We start from the raw sequence: 15,388 nt of genomic DNA, 5'->3' as shown, positions 1-15,388 counted from the left end.
ACTGTGCCTGGTGGAGTCTAGGGGACTTACCAGGAAGACTATTAGCTGCAGTGCTGACCACGGTGGGGGTGGGGGGAGGATGTGGGCCTTGTAAACCTCGGATTCTCAGCCGCTGACGTGTCCATGGGAACCCTCCACCCAAAGCAGTCTGCTCCTTCCTCAGCCTCTGTTTCTACCCCTACAGGGATGGGCAGCTCACCACCATCACTCTCAGACGAAGGAAGCCTTTCCTATACTGAGCCAAAATCTGCCTCTTGGTCACCTGTAGCCTCTGCTCCCAGCCTTTGCTGGAGCCACACAGAAGTCCAGTCCTCCTTCCCCAAGAGCCTCTCACACACTGAACAGCAGTGGGGTCTTCCCCTGACACTTCTCAACAATGGGTGGCTCCAGTCCTTCAACTACACTTAAAAGGGGCAAATACAAACTCTGGCATTTGTTTCCAAAACGCAAATGGCAAGTGCTGGGTGGCGAAGCCTTGAGGGGATGTGGTCCACGTGGATGATCCCGGACTTGGGCATACCGGGGGTTGCCTACCGTGGGGGGCTTTGGCTTCTCAAACTAGCTAGAGAACTTGGTTTTGGGGTTTTTTACATTTCTAACCCATTCTTATAGATTATATTAAAATGCTGCACAAAATAATACATAATACATTTAAAAAACCGCCATGACTGTTCCCAAACACCTAGTTTCAACTTCCATTCTTATTTCTTCATGGACAACCATTCATGGATGGGCTCTGGTCTGTGGACTACACTTTGAGTATAACTGATACTTTCATGGACAGGTGGTACATCCAAGCCCTGCTTTCCCCTGTCCTGGGCCACACCTGCAGGACGGTGGCAGAGCCCCTCTGGAACAAGGCAATTCCTATTCCTGCAGGCTGGAGATTTGTAATTGGGACCCACCGTGGAAAGTGTGGTTTTACAACCCCTTCAGACTGTATTCCTCCTCAACTGTATTTATTCACCCTCTTCCCTGTCACAAAGAATTCCAGCAGGCTTGTGCAAATAAAACAAAATCATTTTTTAAAAAAATGACAAGAAGCCCAGTAAAATGCAGGGTTAGCCAGCTTGGGAGAAGCTGCTGCACCCGAGCCCCAGACAGAGTCCCAAGTGTTTAGGTGGCCAAGTCAGAGAGAGCTGGATGTGAGAGGTGAGTGACGCTTTTGTGCTCTGGAAGGAGCGTGTGCCGTGGTGGGCTTTCAAGGAATCAAGATGATGGGTATTCAACTTGGTGGCACAAAACAAGGTTTCTGACCACATATATTTTACCTATGGTTGTTTCTAACATTGCTCCTCAGGAAAAGGATGTGCATTGGTGGTTCTGTGGAGGAACATCGTTCCCAGCACCCTGAGATCCTACAACACTGGGGGTGTCGAACTGGTGTCTGGATTTCTCTAGTTTCATAGGCTAGCCACTACCATCACCAGCCTCAGAGCTGCAGAGAGAGGCAGAGAGAGATAGAGACAGAGACACAGAGAGACAGAGACAAAGGTAGAGAGGGATAAATACAGACAGAGAGACAGAGACAGACAGGGACAGACAGACACACAGAGAGACAGAGAGATGGACAGAGACAGAGAGGTAGAGAGACACACAGAGAGAGAGACATAGAGAGAGAGGGACAGACAAACAGGGCAGAGTGAGAAGGAAGGACTGGAGGGAGGGACAGGGCTGCCTGGGGAGGGACTCGCAGTGGTGCAGGCTCACAGAGGCAGGGCAGCTCAGGAAGTCTTGCTTGCTTGGGCCCTGCCTGCTTGAGAAGCCTCAGAGCCTTGCTCAGCCCTCCCAGGTCCCGTGTCATCTGACACAGGCAACCTCTCACCTCGTGTGGCTGCTCACCCCTCCCTTCCTCCTCCTCCTCCTCAGCCCCCACCTCACCCACCCTTCGAGGCTGTGGGACCTGGGCGTTGCCTCCAGAGCCCTTGTTCACTCTCCCTGAACTCCACGTGCACCTTCACCCCCAAATAGTGGGTTCCCACTGAGGGAAGCCTATGTCCCACCCGGGACTGAGAAGACCCCTGGGCCTGAAGAACCGGTGGGGCTGGCGCCAGGGAAGGCTGTGCAGAGAGGAGGTTCTAGAAGGTGGGGGGCAGGTGACAGCTGAGCTGGCCTTCCTTGGGGTCTGGACACATTCTCAGAGCAGGGTGTCTGCGTGCACGTGAGTGTGGGGTGCCGGGGGCTAGGGAGGAGGGTGAAGAGGCAGTGAAAGGGGGGAGAACCAGAGAATGCTGCACTGGGAGCATGTCTCAGGCTACTGGGCTGGCCCAGGGGTGGGAGAAGACGGGGCGTGAACATGGGAACTTCCTGGGCCAGCTGGGGTGATGCCCACTCCAGGTGCCACTCAGTGCTGGGGAGCCCTAGGTCCAGCAGAGACTGGTGAGGAGCTGGGTGGCAGGAAGGGGCTCCTGATAGGGAAAGGGGGGCCGGGCTCTCTGGGCAGGTAAAAGCACTGCTGCTGGAGCTCTGGGGGCAGTGAGGGTACGGGGTTAGAGTGGAGGGTGGGAGGGCAGTGAGAACAGAGGCAGAAGATGGTGGGAATGGGGCATTGCAACCTGGTGGGGGAAATGAAGGGGCCTGGCCCCATGGTGAGGGGGCAGGGGAGAAAAGAGGCTGACCTCCAGGGCCCTGGCTAGGCCACGGGGGGATCACAAGATGCCATCAGCCCAGACATGGGAAGTAGGAGGCAGGTGCCCAAAGCACATCATGGAGCACAGGTGCACACTGGGTATTGTTCTTCAAGGGTTCCATGTGTTCCCCTTGACCATGATGCCTGTTCTGTGCTCACATGGATCCTTGTGATCAATTCTAATTAAATAAGAATTCAGTCTGGACAAGGGGAGTGAGGGGGAGGGGGCTAGGGCCTCCCTGTAGGTTTGCAGTACATGGCCCTGTGGGGAGCTGGCATCTGGTCATGCTGTGCCTCTGGGGTCAGGTGCCCAGGCCTCTGTCCTGTCACCTCCCAGGTCTCTTCTCTGGATCCCGCCCCCCACCCCGTTGTCTGTCACACAAGGAGCACAGACCTCTTGGAGGTCTCTGTAGCTTTCAACATTCTGGTCTTAGGGCTGTCTCTCTGTGCCTCTGCTGGGACCTGCCTTTGGACCTTGAGCATCTAGGGTGAAGGACACTTCCGAGACGGTCCTGGGGAGGCAGTTGGCTCTTTAAATTCCCACAGGATGCAGCATCACCTCCTCCTCTCCTTCCACACTCCCACCAAGACCACACCAACTTCAAAGCCTAATTACTCCCAATTTGGGCTGTTTCCTTGTTTCTCCAGGTGAGGAAGTCCCTGTCACTTTCACTTTCATATGCGAGGAGCTGGGGGTGGGGTGGAGAGAAGTGATGAGAACAGTGGCTTTATTTTGGGGAGGGAAGGTGAAACAGAATACCAATTAGGGAGGCTGAGTGTGAAGGTGAGAAGTTATAAAGAGAGGGTCTCCCTCCAAGGCCTCACTTGGGGAAGGGAGGGAAGCGGGAGAGGGGGTTGGCAAGAGAAAGAAGGAGCCACCTGTGGGAAACTCCATCAGGTAGGGTATGAAGATAGAAAGCCTTCCGCCTGCTATTAAACTCCATTTCTTTCTCTGTGAGCCCTCCTTTTCATTATGCTCATGTTCACTGTGGAGACACCACGTCCTTCCTGTGTCCAGCTGGCCTGGGGGCAGAGGGGAGGAGGAGAGGAAACTGCTGGTCCCCAGTAAGCCCTGAGATTGTGGCCACCGAAGATGCTTCTTCCCAGGAAACAAGAGAATCACTGAATGTGAGAATCCTATGGAGAGCAAAGTGGGGGGTTCCATGGCGCCGTCTTCCCTCTGGGGCCAAAAGGTTGCTCTAGACTCTTGATTGGGTGGGTCACTGAACGGGAGGCAGTGGGGAGAAGACGCCCCTCCCCACTGATCTGGAGAATGCCGGATGCACCAAGCATGTCCCAGGATCCTTTCAAATGGAACACATACGGCCCAGGTGGAAAGGGTGACATACGTGTGTTGAGGGGAGCAAGGCCAGGGACACTCAGGGCCAAAAGGACAAAGATTCCACCGCGTAGGGTAGCCAGAGGCTGGTGACAGGGCCCTTGTTTATAGAAGAAGCGCGGGGGCGAAGGCGCTTCCACTAGCGCCCAGGAATGCGGCGGCGGGTTCTAATTAGAAGCCTGCGCGGGAGCGGGCGGCCGCGGGGCTCTCTCAGACGCGCTCCCTTGGTTCCCCCGGCGTCAGTGTCCCCGCGTCGGGAGGCACGCCCGCTGCATCCTGTGCTCCAGAAGACGACCGGGCGCTGCAGGTGCCGCGCGGGTGCGGGACCCGCGGGGGTCCCCGAAGCAAGTCCCCGCCGCCCCGCCACCTCTCCCAGGCCCTCGTACCCGCCGGTGCCTCCTTCTTGCCCCGCCCCGTCCCGCCAGGCTGCGCCTGGACCCGAGCCCCACACCTAGGGCGCCCCCGCTCCTGAACAATCTCGAAGAGAAAAATTATTATCGGATTAGATGTACTTCGGCTCACTCAGTCTCCCCCCGCCCCAACTTCCCCTCGGCGTAATTATTATAATTCCAGGCAAGCCGTCGGAGAGAGTTCCTGGCTCTGTGTGTGTGTGTGTGTGTGTGTGTGTGTGTGCGCGCGCGCGCGCGCGCGCGCATGTGTGTGTGAAGGCTTTTCTCCGCCGATCTGGGTCTCCTCCAGCGGCGCGCCCAGGCCGCTCGGCTCCCGCATTCCCCCCAGTTGTGTTCGTCAAATGTTGGGCATCTCAAAGCGCCCCTCCCCTCTCCACTGGGGAGCTGGGGTGGCCCTTGCCTGTGGGGGCTCTACCAAATTCGCTTCCCTCCTCCCCTCATGATATGAGCTGTAGACCCTCAGGACCCTTCCCTTGGTTTATCTGCACTTCCCTCGCCAGATTTAGGAGGGTCTCACGGGAACGTGTCTTGTCTGGGGTGGAAGACGGAACGCCCCAGCCCTCTCAGATGTGGGTTCGCGGAGCCTCTCACTAAGGAGCCTTCAAACGCAATGCTTTCTCCCTCTTTACCTCTCCAGAAGCCCCTCCTTACCATCGCGGTCGGGACAGCGGCAGGAAGGCGCAGGAGGGCCGGGTGCTGGCCCCAATGCGCCCGCCACTCCCGGCCGGGTCCCCGCAGTCTTTACGTAACTACGCTGCTCCGAGCTGTTCGGTCTTGTCTCACTGACTTTGTTTTAAGGTGTGTGTGTGTGTGTGTGTGTGTGTGTAAGACATGTCCTTAAGGAAAGTCTCAGGCGGATCTCCCTCTCCCAGCTCGCCCTCCTGGCTTCTCTTGGCCTCTGGTTGCCCGAGCTTTCATGCCATCTGTGCTGTCCCACTTCCTGCCTCTCCCCAGCTCACTGCTCGCCCCGTCCGACGCCGGGAGCCCCTCTATGCCCGACGGATCAATGTCTGCGGAAACTCCGCCACCCGCGTCCCAGTCCCGGCCCGAACAGGTCGAAAGTGGCCGCCAAGGAAAACAAACCACCCTCGGAACAGGAGGGCTGGGCAGAGCGCGGGCTCTGGGCCACCGCGGGGCCCTGCCCGAGGGGACGGCGGCTGGGGGACGCACAGAGGCCGGGGAGAACGTGAGGAAGGCTCACTCACCACCAGATCGGGTAGTTGCCCAGAGCTTGCTTCAGGCCGTAGAGGAATATGAAATATCCGAGCGGGGCCATCGCCGGGCGGGAGATCTCGGAGGGCCAGGAGTCCGCCCCGAGAGCGCGGGCGCCGGAGCGGGCCGGGCCCTGGGAGCTCGCGGGCGGCGGCGCTGGGCCCTCCTGCGGCTGCGGGGTGCGCGGGTGTGCGTGGGTGTGCGCGGGTGTGCGCGGGTGCGCGGGCTCCGAGGGCGGCGCTGCGCCAGGTGGGCCGGCGGCCGGGCGGCGGGCCGGGGCCCGGGGCGGCGCGGGACGGCGGGGGCGGGGCAGCGCCGCGGGGGGCGCCCGCCGGGGCCTGGGCCGGGGCGGGGCAGGCAGGGGGCGGGCGGGGCCCTGGGAGCTAGCTCGGTGACGGCTGCAGCGCGGGCCCCTCCCGTGGCCGCGGGGTGCGCGGGGGTGCGCGGGTGCGCCGGCTCCAAGCTTTGCGCTGTGCCAGATTGGCAGCTTGGCCTGGCGGCCGGCCGGCACCCGGGACTGCATGGTCCGCAGGTATCCCCTCCGAGCTCCCGGGCCGCGCCCCCTCGGGGCTTATGGGCGGCTCCTTAGGTGTGGAGTCCCGCGCGCCCTGCGCTCACCGTGCGACGCGCTGTCCAGCTCTCGCTCCTGCCCCTGCTCTGTCGCGCGCTCTGTCCCTTGCCCTCTAGGTGGTCGGGCTGCGCCTCCCTTTCGTCCATCTCCTTGCTCGGGGTCCGTCCGTCCGAGGCTTGTCTCCTCGAACGGCCCCTTGCTGGTCCGCTGGGAGCTGGGTCGATGGCGAGCGGCCAGAATGGGGACGGCCTGTCTGGGGACAGCTGCTGGGTGGGCATCTAGGGTGCAGCCACGTTTCTGAAAGTCACTACTGGGAAACAGTCCAGCTCTGTTTAGGGCCCAGGTGTTGACAGCTCCTCTTTCTCCCCCACACCCCACCAGGGAAGGGAACGGCAGTCCTGATGCTTCCGGTGCCCAAGGACAGTGTAGCCGGTTAACGCCCTGGCTCTGGGACCACTGACCGCGGAGTCTGCCCAGGGCTGCTGGCCTCTTCAGCCAGAAGGGATTTCTGACAACTTAGGTAAGGCTTATGATTTTTGCTGATGGGGAAAGAGAAGACCAGAGAGGGAAAGTGACTTATCCAAGGTCACACAGAGTGGCTAGCCAGTTCTCCAGCTCCCAGTCCAACGCAAAGCTCTGTTTGCATATTCACCTGCAGCCCAGGGAGAAAGGAGCCAGGGTTATTTGGGGAGAGGAGGATCCAAGTCCAGATGTCTTCCCAACTTCCCTTCCCTCCCCCACCTTGTGCATTAGCAGGAGACCCAGTCAGTCTCAGTGATTGTGAAGAAAGGGTAGCAGGAATCCATGTCACCGTTTCGCAACTGAGGGGAGGAGAACCGTGAATAAAAATCCCAACTCCAAGCTCTTCTACGATGTCTCTTTTCAAGTGGACCATCTGCTCCTCCACAGCCCCTGAGCCTTGCCTTACCATGTGACCTGCAGAATGTGGGGGCCCGATGGAGAGGCCACTGGCCGGCATGTGGCTGCTTCTTGGGGCAGGGGGTGACTCAGCAACCCTCCAGGTTTAGCACTGGCTGGAGAACAAGAGGCAGGCCGTACCCCACGGCATGCTGCCCCCATCCATCTTGGTTTTCCCATCTGTAAAGGGAGCCTGTGGGGTCCTGTGGACTCTGGACCAGGGGTCACCTCGGTGACTGCATCAGGGGCTCCTTCCCAGATGTGGAGCGAAAGCCATTCTCTTTCAAGGAATGTTCCCTTTTCTCTGCACTGCCAATGGGATCCAGTTGAGTCTACGCATGCCTGGTCCTTCTACCCCTCCTCTGAGTCACTGTGCCCCCTCACCCGAAGAGGGAAGGAGGGAAGAATTCTGGAATGAGGCAGGGTGGGTAGTTAGCTCTCTTCCTCTGGACTTCCCCTCTCTCTCAGTGAAAATCCCACCCAATTATTGCGTTACTGGGGACCTGGGCTGTGGGAGTGGGGTGGGGGCCAATCCCAGTGCAGCAGGCCCCCACCCCCGCTCTCCCAACTGTGGGGCCCTGGGATTAGAGCTGTTATGAGGAGCCCCCAAGAGGCTGCTGGCTCCTCACACACATACGGGGGTGGCTGTGCCCTACCGAAGGACCGAAGGACCGGCTGTCCCGCTGTGATGGGCTCTGCAGAGAATGGAGCAGGTGGGCGCTGCCTCCTCAGTCCTCCCTCCTGCCACCTCACTTGCCAGGCCCCTCCTTTCTTCCTTTTGCTGCTTGCTTCTTCCTCATTTGGTCCCTGCCCTCTGCCTATACTAGGTGGTAGGGAGGGAGAGTAAGCTGGGCACCCTGAGCTTGGGGGGAGCCTCCCATGGTGCAGGGAGAGAGAGGGAGAGCTGAGAACTGCCCCGCTCCCGCTCCCACGTGAAGACTCCCAGTTCTTTAGAGTTCCTTGAAAAATGTGCATCACAGCGTTCCTTTGGGAGAGCTGCAACCAGGGCAAGCTGCATGATGGCACTGGTCTGGAAGCTTCCAGAGCTGGCCCTTTCCACCTGGTGATCTTGCAGGGCGCTCTTCCTTTGCCCCCATCCTGTGGTCTTTTTGAAAGCTTTGACCTCAAACAACCCATGTGAGTGCACAGAAGAGGGGGAGCAGGGATCTCCAGATGGGTGGCAGAACCTCGGAGGGAAGGCTGGAGAGTGGTGCCACCTGAGTCTGGATGGCAGGGGCCACCTGCCCTCCACAGACCCTGTGAGACTTACATAGAAGTTATGGCACAGGGGAACGGGCGTCCCACCCCATTTTCTGGGCATGATAGAAGCTCCCTAAGTCTGTTTCCCAGACGCCCAGGAGCATGGGGATGGGGACCATCCCCAGGTTGGGGTAGAGAGAATGCAGGTGCAGAAGGAGGATGTTTCTATCATAACTGAGTGAGTGGGATTCTTTCCTGCTCCCTGGTGTTCAGCTGGAAATTCTGCAACCTGACTTAAGGATAGAGGCAACCTTGTGGTGTGGCATGCCTTTGCTCCACACAGCTGCTCACCCTGGCCGTGGAGTCTGGGCTCCCTCCCTGAAGGTGAAGGGGAGGATGCCTTCCTGGCAGCGCCCTCTGCTGTCACACAGAGGGAGCTTCCATGACTGACCCATGGTCACAGGTCTAATTCAACATTCTGAAGAATTTATGGATGCCCCTGGAGAAAAGATCTTTTTTTTGCCTCACCATAGGTCTTCCAGAGGCCCCTGGTGGCTGTGTTCCTTCCAGAATAGTCCTGGAGGGGAAGGAAGGTATGGTCCCAGGAGTTTTGGAGGCCCCTGCTGGGAGGTGGGGGAGGGAGGGCAAGGACCTGGTGTGGAGGAAAGAGGCCAGATGAGAGGGCACTTTGCTTTCTGAGGTAGTGAACCGTCATCTGTGGTAGCATTTGAATCCCTGCCTGGTAAGTATCAGGTAGTGGTCCTTCCTGTACTGGGGAGAAGGCAGCCAGACTTTCAGACACTAACTGCCTAATCATTCATGCACTTCCTTCTTTTCTAAAAAGTTGAGGGGAGGCAGGAAAGGCTCTGGGTAGCCAGTGGCTGGAAGCCGAGGAGCCCTGCAGCTGTCACCTCAGAGGGGCCACAGGCAGACAGGATGAAGGTCTATGGTCAGAAGAGCGGGTGCTCTTCTTACCTCCAGGCCCATTTGGTTCTAAGCCCCTTCTGGAAGCTTCCCTGACCTGCCTTGGGGGCTGTCATTCCTGGAACACCTGCTCTTCAGGGGTGGGGTGCTTGTACTCAGAGGCGGACTTTCTGTCCATGCTCTGTCATTTTTTTCACAGTGCCCCAGGCCAAAAGAAATGCCTAATAGTTTTGTGTAGCAAGTAATTAGGTCCAAATAATGTATTAATTAGTAGCTCTTGGGAAAAGAAATTTTTATAAGTTAAAAGAAAAAATACTATTTTTGTTTTATTCTCACATAACTGCAGTTACTTACCAATGGGAAGTGTGTGCCTGCAGCCCCAGGGAGGACAGCTTACTTCCTGTTCTTCAGCAGTTTTCACTTGGTACTTGTTTTTTTAATCACAGCAAAAGCCAGAAACTCAGCTTCACAAAGGAATGTGCCACCATCCAAGCTGAAACAGAACTGCCTGGAGCCAGTAGGTGTCTGTCCTACAGAGAGGACCGTATCGCCATGTGTTCCTTGAACATTTAAAATATCCTGCAGTACCCTGGGAATTTGCTGTGGCACCCCAGGGTGCCTTGGCACAAAGTTTGGGAACCATGATTCTTGGGTGGGCCTGAGATGCATGGGTCATCTTGGCTTTTCTGCCTCCCCCATCCCTTTCTTTGCTGCAGGTGCACCTCTTCATGTGTCCTACCTGTGTCTAATCCTGCTGTGTGTTCATTGGCTCTTACTATTGTCCACATCTTTCCATCTTAGTCTGTAGTTTTGTTGGTGTTCTAAGAGCCTCTCCTCTCCAGTTCAGATCCCTGGTGAAATTTTCACCTCCTCTAGTCTCTCTGGAAGGTTCTCCTTGTAACGGCAGGCTGTTGGATCAGATGACTTCCCCAGTGCTCTTTGAGACGGTGACAACACCACATGCCCTGGGTGCCCAGGGCTCTGCCCAGTGATGTGGGGCCATGGTCTCACCCAGCACCGCCTGGAAGCATCTGTCTCTGCATTCTGGGCAAGGTGGCTCAGTGAGGGTTACGATACAACTCTCCCTGGGTCCCCCGAGGGAGTCAAGGCAGGATTGGGGTCTCAGTCTCTCTGAGACTTGTGTATCTGGAGATAATGTGTTCCTCACAAGAGTAAGTCCCTCCAAGATTTGAATACTGGTGGCGGGACTCATAATTCTGAAGGCTGTGTGGCAGGAGCCTGAAAAGCTTATGGCTGGGATGGAGAGGGCATGCAGGGAGGCATGTGTCCACAGGAGAGCAAACTTGGTCTGTGTCTGCTCGTCTTTCTGAGCTGACTCCCGTGGATGAAGGGTGAGGTATCTGGTGGGCTGGGTTCCCTGCCCTCTGGAGTCCCTGGAGAGAGCATTTGCAGAGGTTTGAGGAAGTCCCTTTGAGAACAAATCCGTCTGTCTCAAGATACCATCCCATAGCTTGCTCTCCCCTCACATGGTTACCTCTTCTAAGTTCCCCTGAGAGTTCCATTTCGATTTTGATCAGAGGCTCTGATTCATGGAAGTGACTGGAACCTTAGGTCAGCCCGCTCTTTGCACAGAGAAAGTAGGCTCAGGGTGAGCAGCAGAGAGTGAGGAAGAATGCACCCTGGTTTCTAGATCTCATACCCCAGGGATTCTTCACGCCTTTCAGGACATCTGCTCCTGGAACACCAAGCGCCCAGCCTCTGGATGTCATATGGGAAGCTATCATCAAAGGCTTGTGGGGCAAATATCCCCCATAATCCAGTCTCCAGTGTGCAGCCCTACCTCATGTGTCTTTCTGTGCTAGCACCCTAACCTTCCATCCCCTCCACTTAGGACTTGGAGCGCAAGAGACATGGCTGGTCCTATTCTGGTTGCAGGTTGTATTACTCTTTTTGGGTTTTTTTTGGCCACACCATGCGGCTTGCGGGATCTTAGTTCCCCCACCAGGGATTGAACCCGAGCCACTTCAGTGAAAGCGCCGAGTCCTAACCATTGGACCGCCAGGGAATTCCCAGGCTGCATGATTCTTGAGCCTGCTCTCCTCAGACGGACAGAGGTGGCCTGATGTTGTGGGAATTGTGGATCTCTGTGTGGGGAACGAAGGGAGGATGGAATCCAAGAGTCATGGAAGTAGGGCTACTGAGTTTTCTAACTTCTTAAGTAGCCACGTGGTGAATTCTGCTTAAAGGAATGAATGAACTCTCTAAATGCTGGCACCACTCAGTCGTAGAATCATGGGGCCCAGAGCAGCTGAATAAGTAGAGCCGTCAGATCTTGGCATCATTTGATTCTCAAAGCAGGAAACCACAGATAGAGTCTTAGAACCGTAAGAAAAAAGAATTTTAAAATCAACATCGTGGAATTTCTGGACTCCTAGACTCTCATCACAACAATTACGATCTGTAGATTAATTGTCCCAGAATCTTGGCTTCCTGTGGGGCCTAGAATCCTGACTCTGAGGCCTCGCTCACCTGTGAAAAGAGAGTGTTATATTATCCCAGCCATTCTTTTTTATTTTTTTAATTTATTTTTATTTTTATATTTATTTTTGGCTGTGTTGGATCTCCTTTGCTGCGTGAGGGCTTTCTCTAGCTGCGGAGAGTGGGGGCTACTCTTCGTTGTGGTGCGCGGGCTTCTCATTGTGGTGGCTTCTCTTGTGGCAGAGCACGGGCTCTCAGGCGTGTGGGCTTCAGTAGTTGTCGCTCGCGGGCTCTAGAGTTCAGGCTCAGTAGTTGTGGCACATGGGCTTGGTTGCTCCATGGAATGTGGGATCTTCCTGGACCAGGGCTCGAACCCGTGTCCCTGCATTGGCAGGTGGATTCTTAACCACTGGGCCACCAGGGAAGTCCTATCCCAGCCATTCTAACGTGCTAAGTTTTGTTGTGACAGCCTCCCTGTGGTGCCATTAGTGTTTGAGGGGCCACCTGCCGAAATTCCGCTTCTAGGACAATACTGCCACCGTGTGGAGATGTTGAATGAGGTGGCATGGATGGGACACCTGGGGCCACTCCTAGGTCCCTCACCTGCAGTCAGTGCCCAGCTGGGCTCAGCTGTGGGTGGAACAAGCCTCAGCACCTCCCCAGCCTTTGGCGTTCCCAAGTCTTGAGTGCAGATGATAGTCCTCCTGGTAATGGCAGTGACCACAGTCCCGGCTGGTCTGCATTAGGCAACCGGGGTGATCACGTGGTCCCAGAACCACTTGAGAAGCGGTGTTACCATCCTCAGGACATGAGTCAGAGCTGAGGCCTGGAGGGGTTGAGCGCAAGATCCACGGGGCTGGCATTCAGAGGGTTAGGGTTAGGGACTGGACGCCTCCTATGCAGCATCTTTCCCGCCTCCCTGTCGCCCAGGCTCACGGTCCGCAACTCCCTCTGCGCTCGATTGCCCTCTCCTTTGGTGCACTGAACCCTCAGCATAACCTTCGGTGCCTCCACCAGTGATGGTGAGGGAAGAATATGCACCATCAGCTGCCATCTCCCTGGACTGAGCGAGGCTGGGGTGTTACCTTCCCACACCTCAAGGTCGTGGTCAGTGGGTCAGGAAAGGTGAGGCGTGATCATGGGAGGGAGGGGCAGGGGGGCTGAGGCTGTCCAAGGTCTCCTCTGACCACTCCCTTCCCCTCTTGCTGTTCTCTGGCTCCAATGAGACTTGACAATGTGTTTCCTACGAGGCCATCAGCCTCTTGGTGGGCCTTCTCTCTACCTCCCTGCTCTGCAGAGCCTTTCCACCTAGCATCCCCACCTCCCCCTACCAGTGCAGCTCCTTCTGCCTGCTCTCAATAGGTATCCCTCCTCTCTCATGTTGTCCAGAGGGTTGTACTGGGAAATTGAGGCCATCAGCGTTCCCCATATGACCTGCTGTGGGGCTTCCATCTCTCCTGCCTCAGAGGATGAAATTTCCACCAGCCCAGTTCGTCCAGAAGATTCAGCAGACATTTGTTCTCATTGTCTCCAGGCTCTTCTCTCTCCTAAATCTTCCACCTGCCCTCTAGACCAGCTCTTTCCTCTTAGTCTAGGAGATAGATGCTATTTTAAATGATATTGTTTCTTTCAATTTCCATTTCCATTATTTGTTGCTAGTACGTAGAAATACCATTGATTTGAGTACATTGATCTTGTATCCTTCCTAAACTCACTTGTTAGTTCTAAGTGTGGTTTTTTTCATAGATTCTGTAGGATTTTCTCCATAGACATGGTGTTGTTTGTGAATAAAGACATTTTTACTCTTCCTTTCAATTCCAGATACCTTTCAGCTCTTGCTTGCCTTGTTGAGTTGGCCAGAAACTCTAAGACAATTTTGAATAAAAGTGGTGAGAGTAGATATCCTTGCTTTGTTCTTGATAATGGGGAACAGGCCCACAGTGTTTCATTTAAGTATGATGTTAATGGTAGGTTTTTCATAGATGCCCTTTATCAGGTTGCGGAAGTTCCCTTGTGTTCCTAGTTTGCTGAAAGTTTTTATCCAAATGTCAGAATTTGTCAATTGATTTTTCTGCATCTATTGAGACAATTATATGGTTTTTATTTTTCAGTCTGTTATTTTACTGAGTTATATTAATTGATGTTCAAATGTCAAACCAACCTTGCATTTCTGGGATAAATCTCACTTGGTCGTGATTTATTGTCCTCTTTACATATTGTTCAACTGGATATGCTAAAACTTAATTAAGAATTTTTGCATTTATGTACATGAGGGATATTGGTCTGATATTTTCTTTTTTTATAATATCTTCTTCTGATTTTGCCATCAGGATAATGCTGGCCTCATAGGCTACTCATGAGTGTTCCCAAATCTAATTATCTAGAAGAATTTGTGGAATATTGCTATTATTTCTTTCCTGAATGATTGGTAGGATTCACCAATGAAGCCTTCTGTGCCTAAAGTGTTCTCAGGAAGAAAAGGTTTCTATAGGAAGGTTTGTAACTATCCATTTAATTTCTTTAATAAATGTAGGGCTATTTTGGTTACCTATTTCTTGTTGAGTGAGCTTTGATAGTCTGTCTTTTAAGGAATTTGTTCATTTCATAGAAGTTAAATTTATTGGCGTATAGATGTTAATAATATTTTTTATTTTTAATATCTGTAGTATCTGTAGAGATGTAACCTTTCTAATTCTTGGTATTATTAATTTCTCTCTCTTTTTCCTTATAAGTCTGGCTAGAGTGATCTTTTCAAAGACCCCATGGTTTGAACCTACCTGTGATCTCTTCCTAAATTTCTGTGGGTTTTGGATTTGTTTCACCTCCACAAATGTATAGGCAATTCTAATAATAAATAATAAACAAATCTGTGTCCTAACTTCAGGGACTCCAATTATACAAGTATTAGGCTGCCTGAAGTTCTCCCACAACTCACTGATTTTCTGTTCGTATTTTCAGCCTTTTCTTCTATTCTATGTCTTCTAGTTCACTAATATTCTTTTCTGCCATGTCTGATCTGCCATCAATCCCATCCAGTGTATGTGCCATCTCAAATATTGTAGTCTTCAACTTTAGAAGTGTCATTACCCTCCTATATTCCTTGTCTCTACATAACCTGTTCAGTTTTTCCTCTACCTTCACAAATATGTGAAATCCCTACAGTCATTGTGTTGATGTGCTTATCTACTATTTTTCTCATCTGCCTCATCTGTGTCTATTTCTATTGCTTGATTGCTTTTTCTCTTCATTATGGGTCATTTTTCTGCTTACTTGCAGGTCTGGTAATTTTCAATTGAGAGTCAGACATTGTGAATTTTAGCTTATTTCGCTGAATACTTTTGTATTCTTATAAAAATTCTTCAGCTTTATTCTGAATACAGTTAAGTTACTTGAAAACTTCTTCTGAGGCTTTCTTTTAAGCTTTGTTTGTCAGGACCTGAGCAGGATTTAGTCTAGGGCTAACTTTTCCCTAGCACTGAGGCAGTGTACTTCTGATGACTCTATCTGATGTCCTCTGAATTATGAGGCTTTTCCAGTCTGGCTGTTGGGAACATAAACTGTTGCTGACCTGTGTGAGCTATGGAGATTATTTCTCTGATTCTTTCAGGTGGTTCCTTCTCTGGCTTTGAGTATTTTCATCACATGTATGTGCTGATCAGCAGTCATGGATGACTTGAGAGAGCCCTCTGCAACTCTCAAGAACACTCTCCATGCAGCTCTCTCCTCTCCAGTGCTCTGTGTTGTGA

At 53.7% G+C, this 15,388-nt stretch overlaps 1 protein-coding gene across 3 annotated transcripts in view; it reads right to left on the bottom strand.

Annotated features, from left to right (window-relative positions):
• The window catches only part of WNT3A (Wnt family member 3A), a 48,251-nt gene extending 42,384 nt beyond the window's left edge, over positions 1–5,867 (bottom strand). For all 3 annotated transcript variants that reach the window (XM_082379504.1, XM_082379505.1, XM_082379506.1), the window contains exon 1: positions 5,584–5,867. In XM_082379504.1, the coding sequence (XP_082235630.1) occupies positions 5,584–5,654 (71 nt within the window). In that variant the 5' untranslated portion in view covers positions 5,655–5,867. The remainder of the gene's footprint in view (positions 1–5,583) is intronic.
• Positions 5,868–15,388: the final 9,521 nt, after the last annotated feature.

Source organism: Balaenoptera borealis, assembly GCF_965194805.1.
Source record: "Balaenoptera borealis genome assembly, chromosome: 2".
NCBI classification, from domain to species: Eukaryota; Metazoa; Chordata; class Mammalia; order Artiodactyla; family Balaenopteridae; genus Balaenoptera; species Balaenoptera borealis.
Note: the sequence above shows the minus strand (reverse complement) of the source record. Positions and strands in the feature narration are given on the sequence as shown.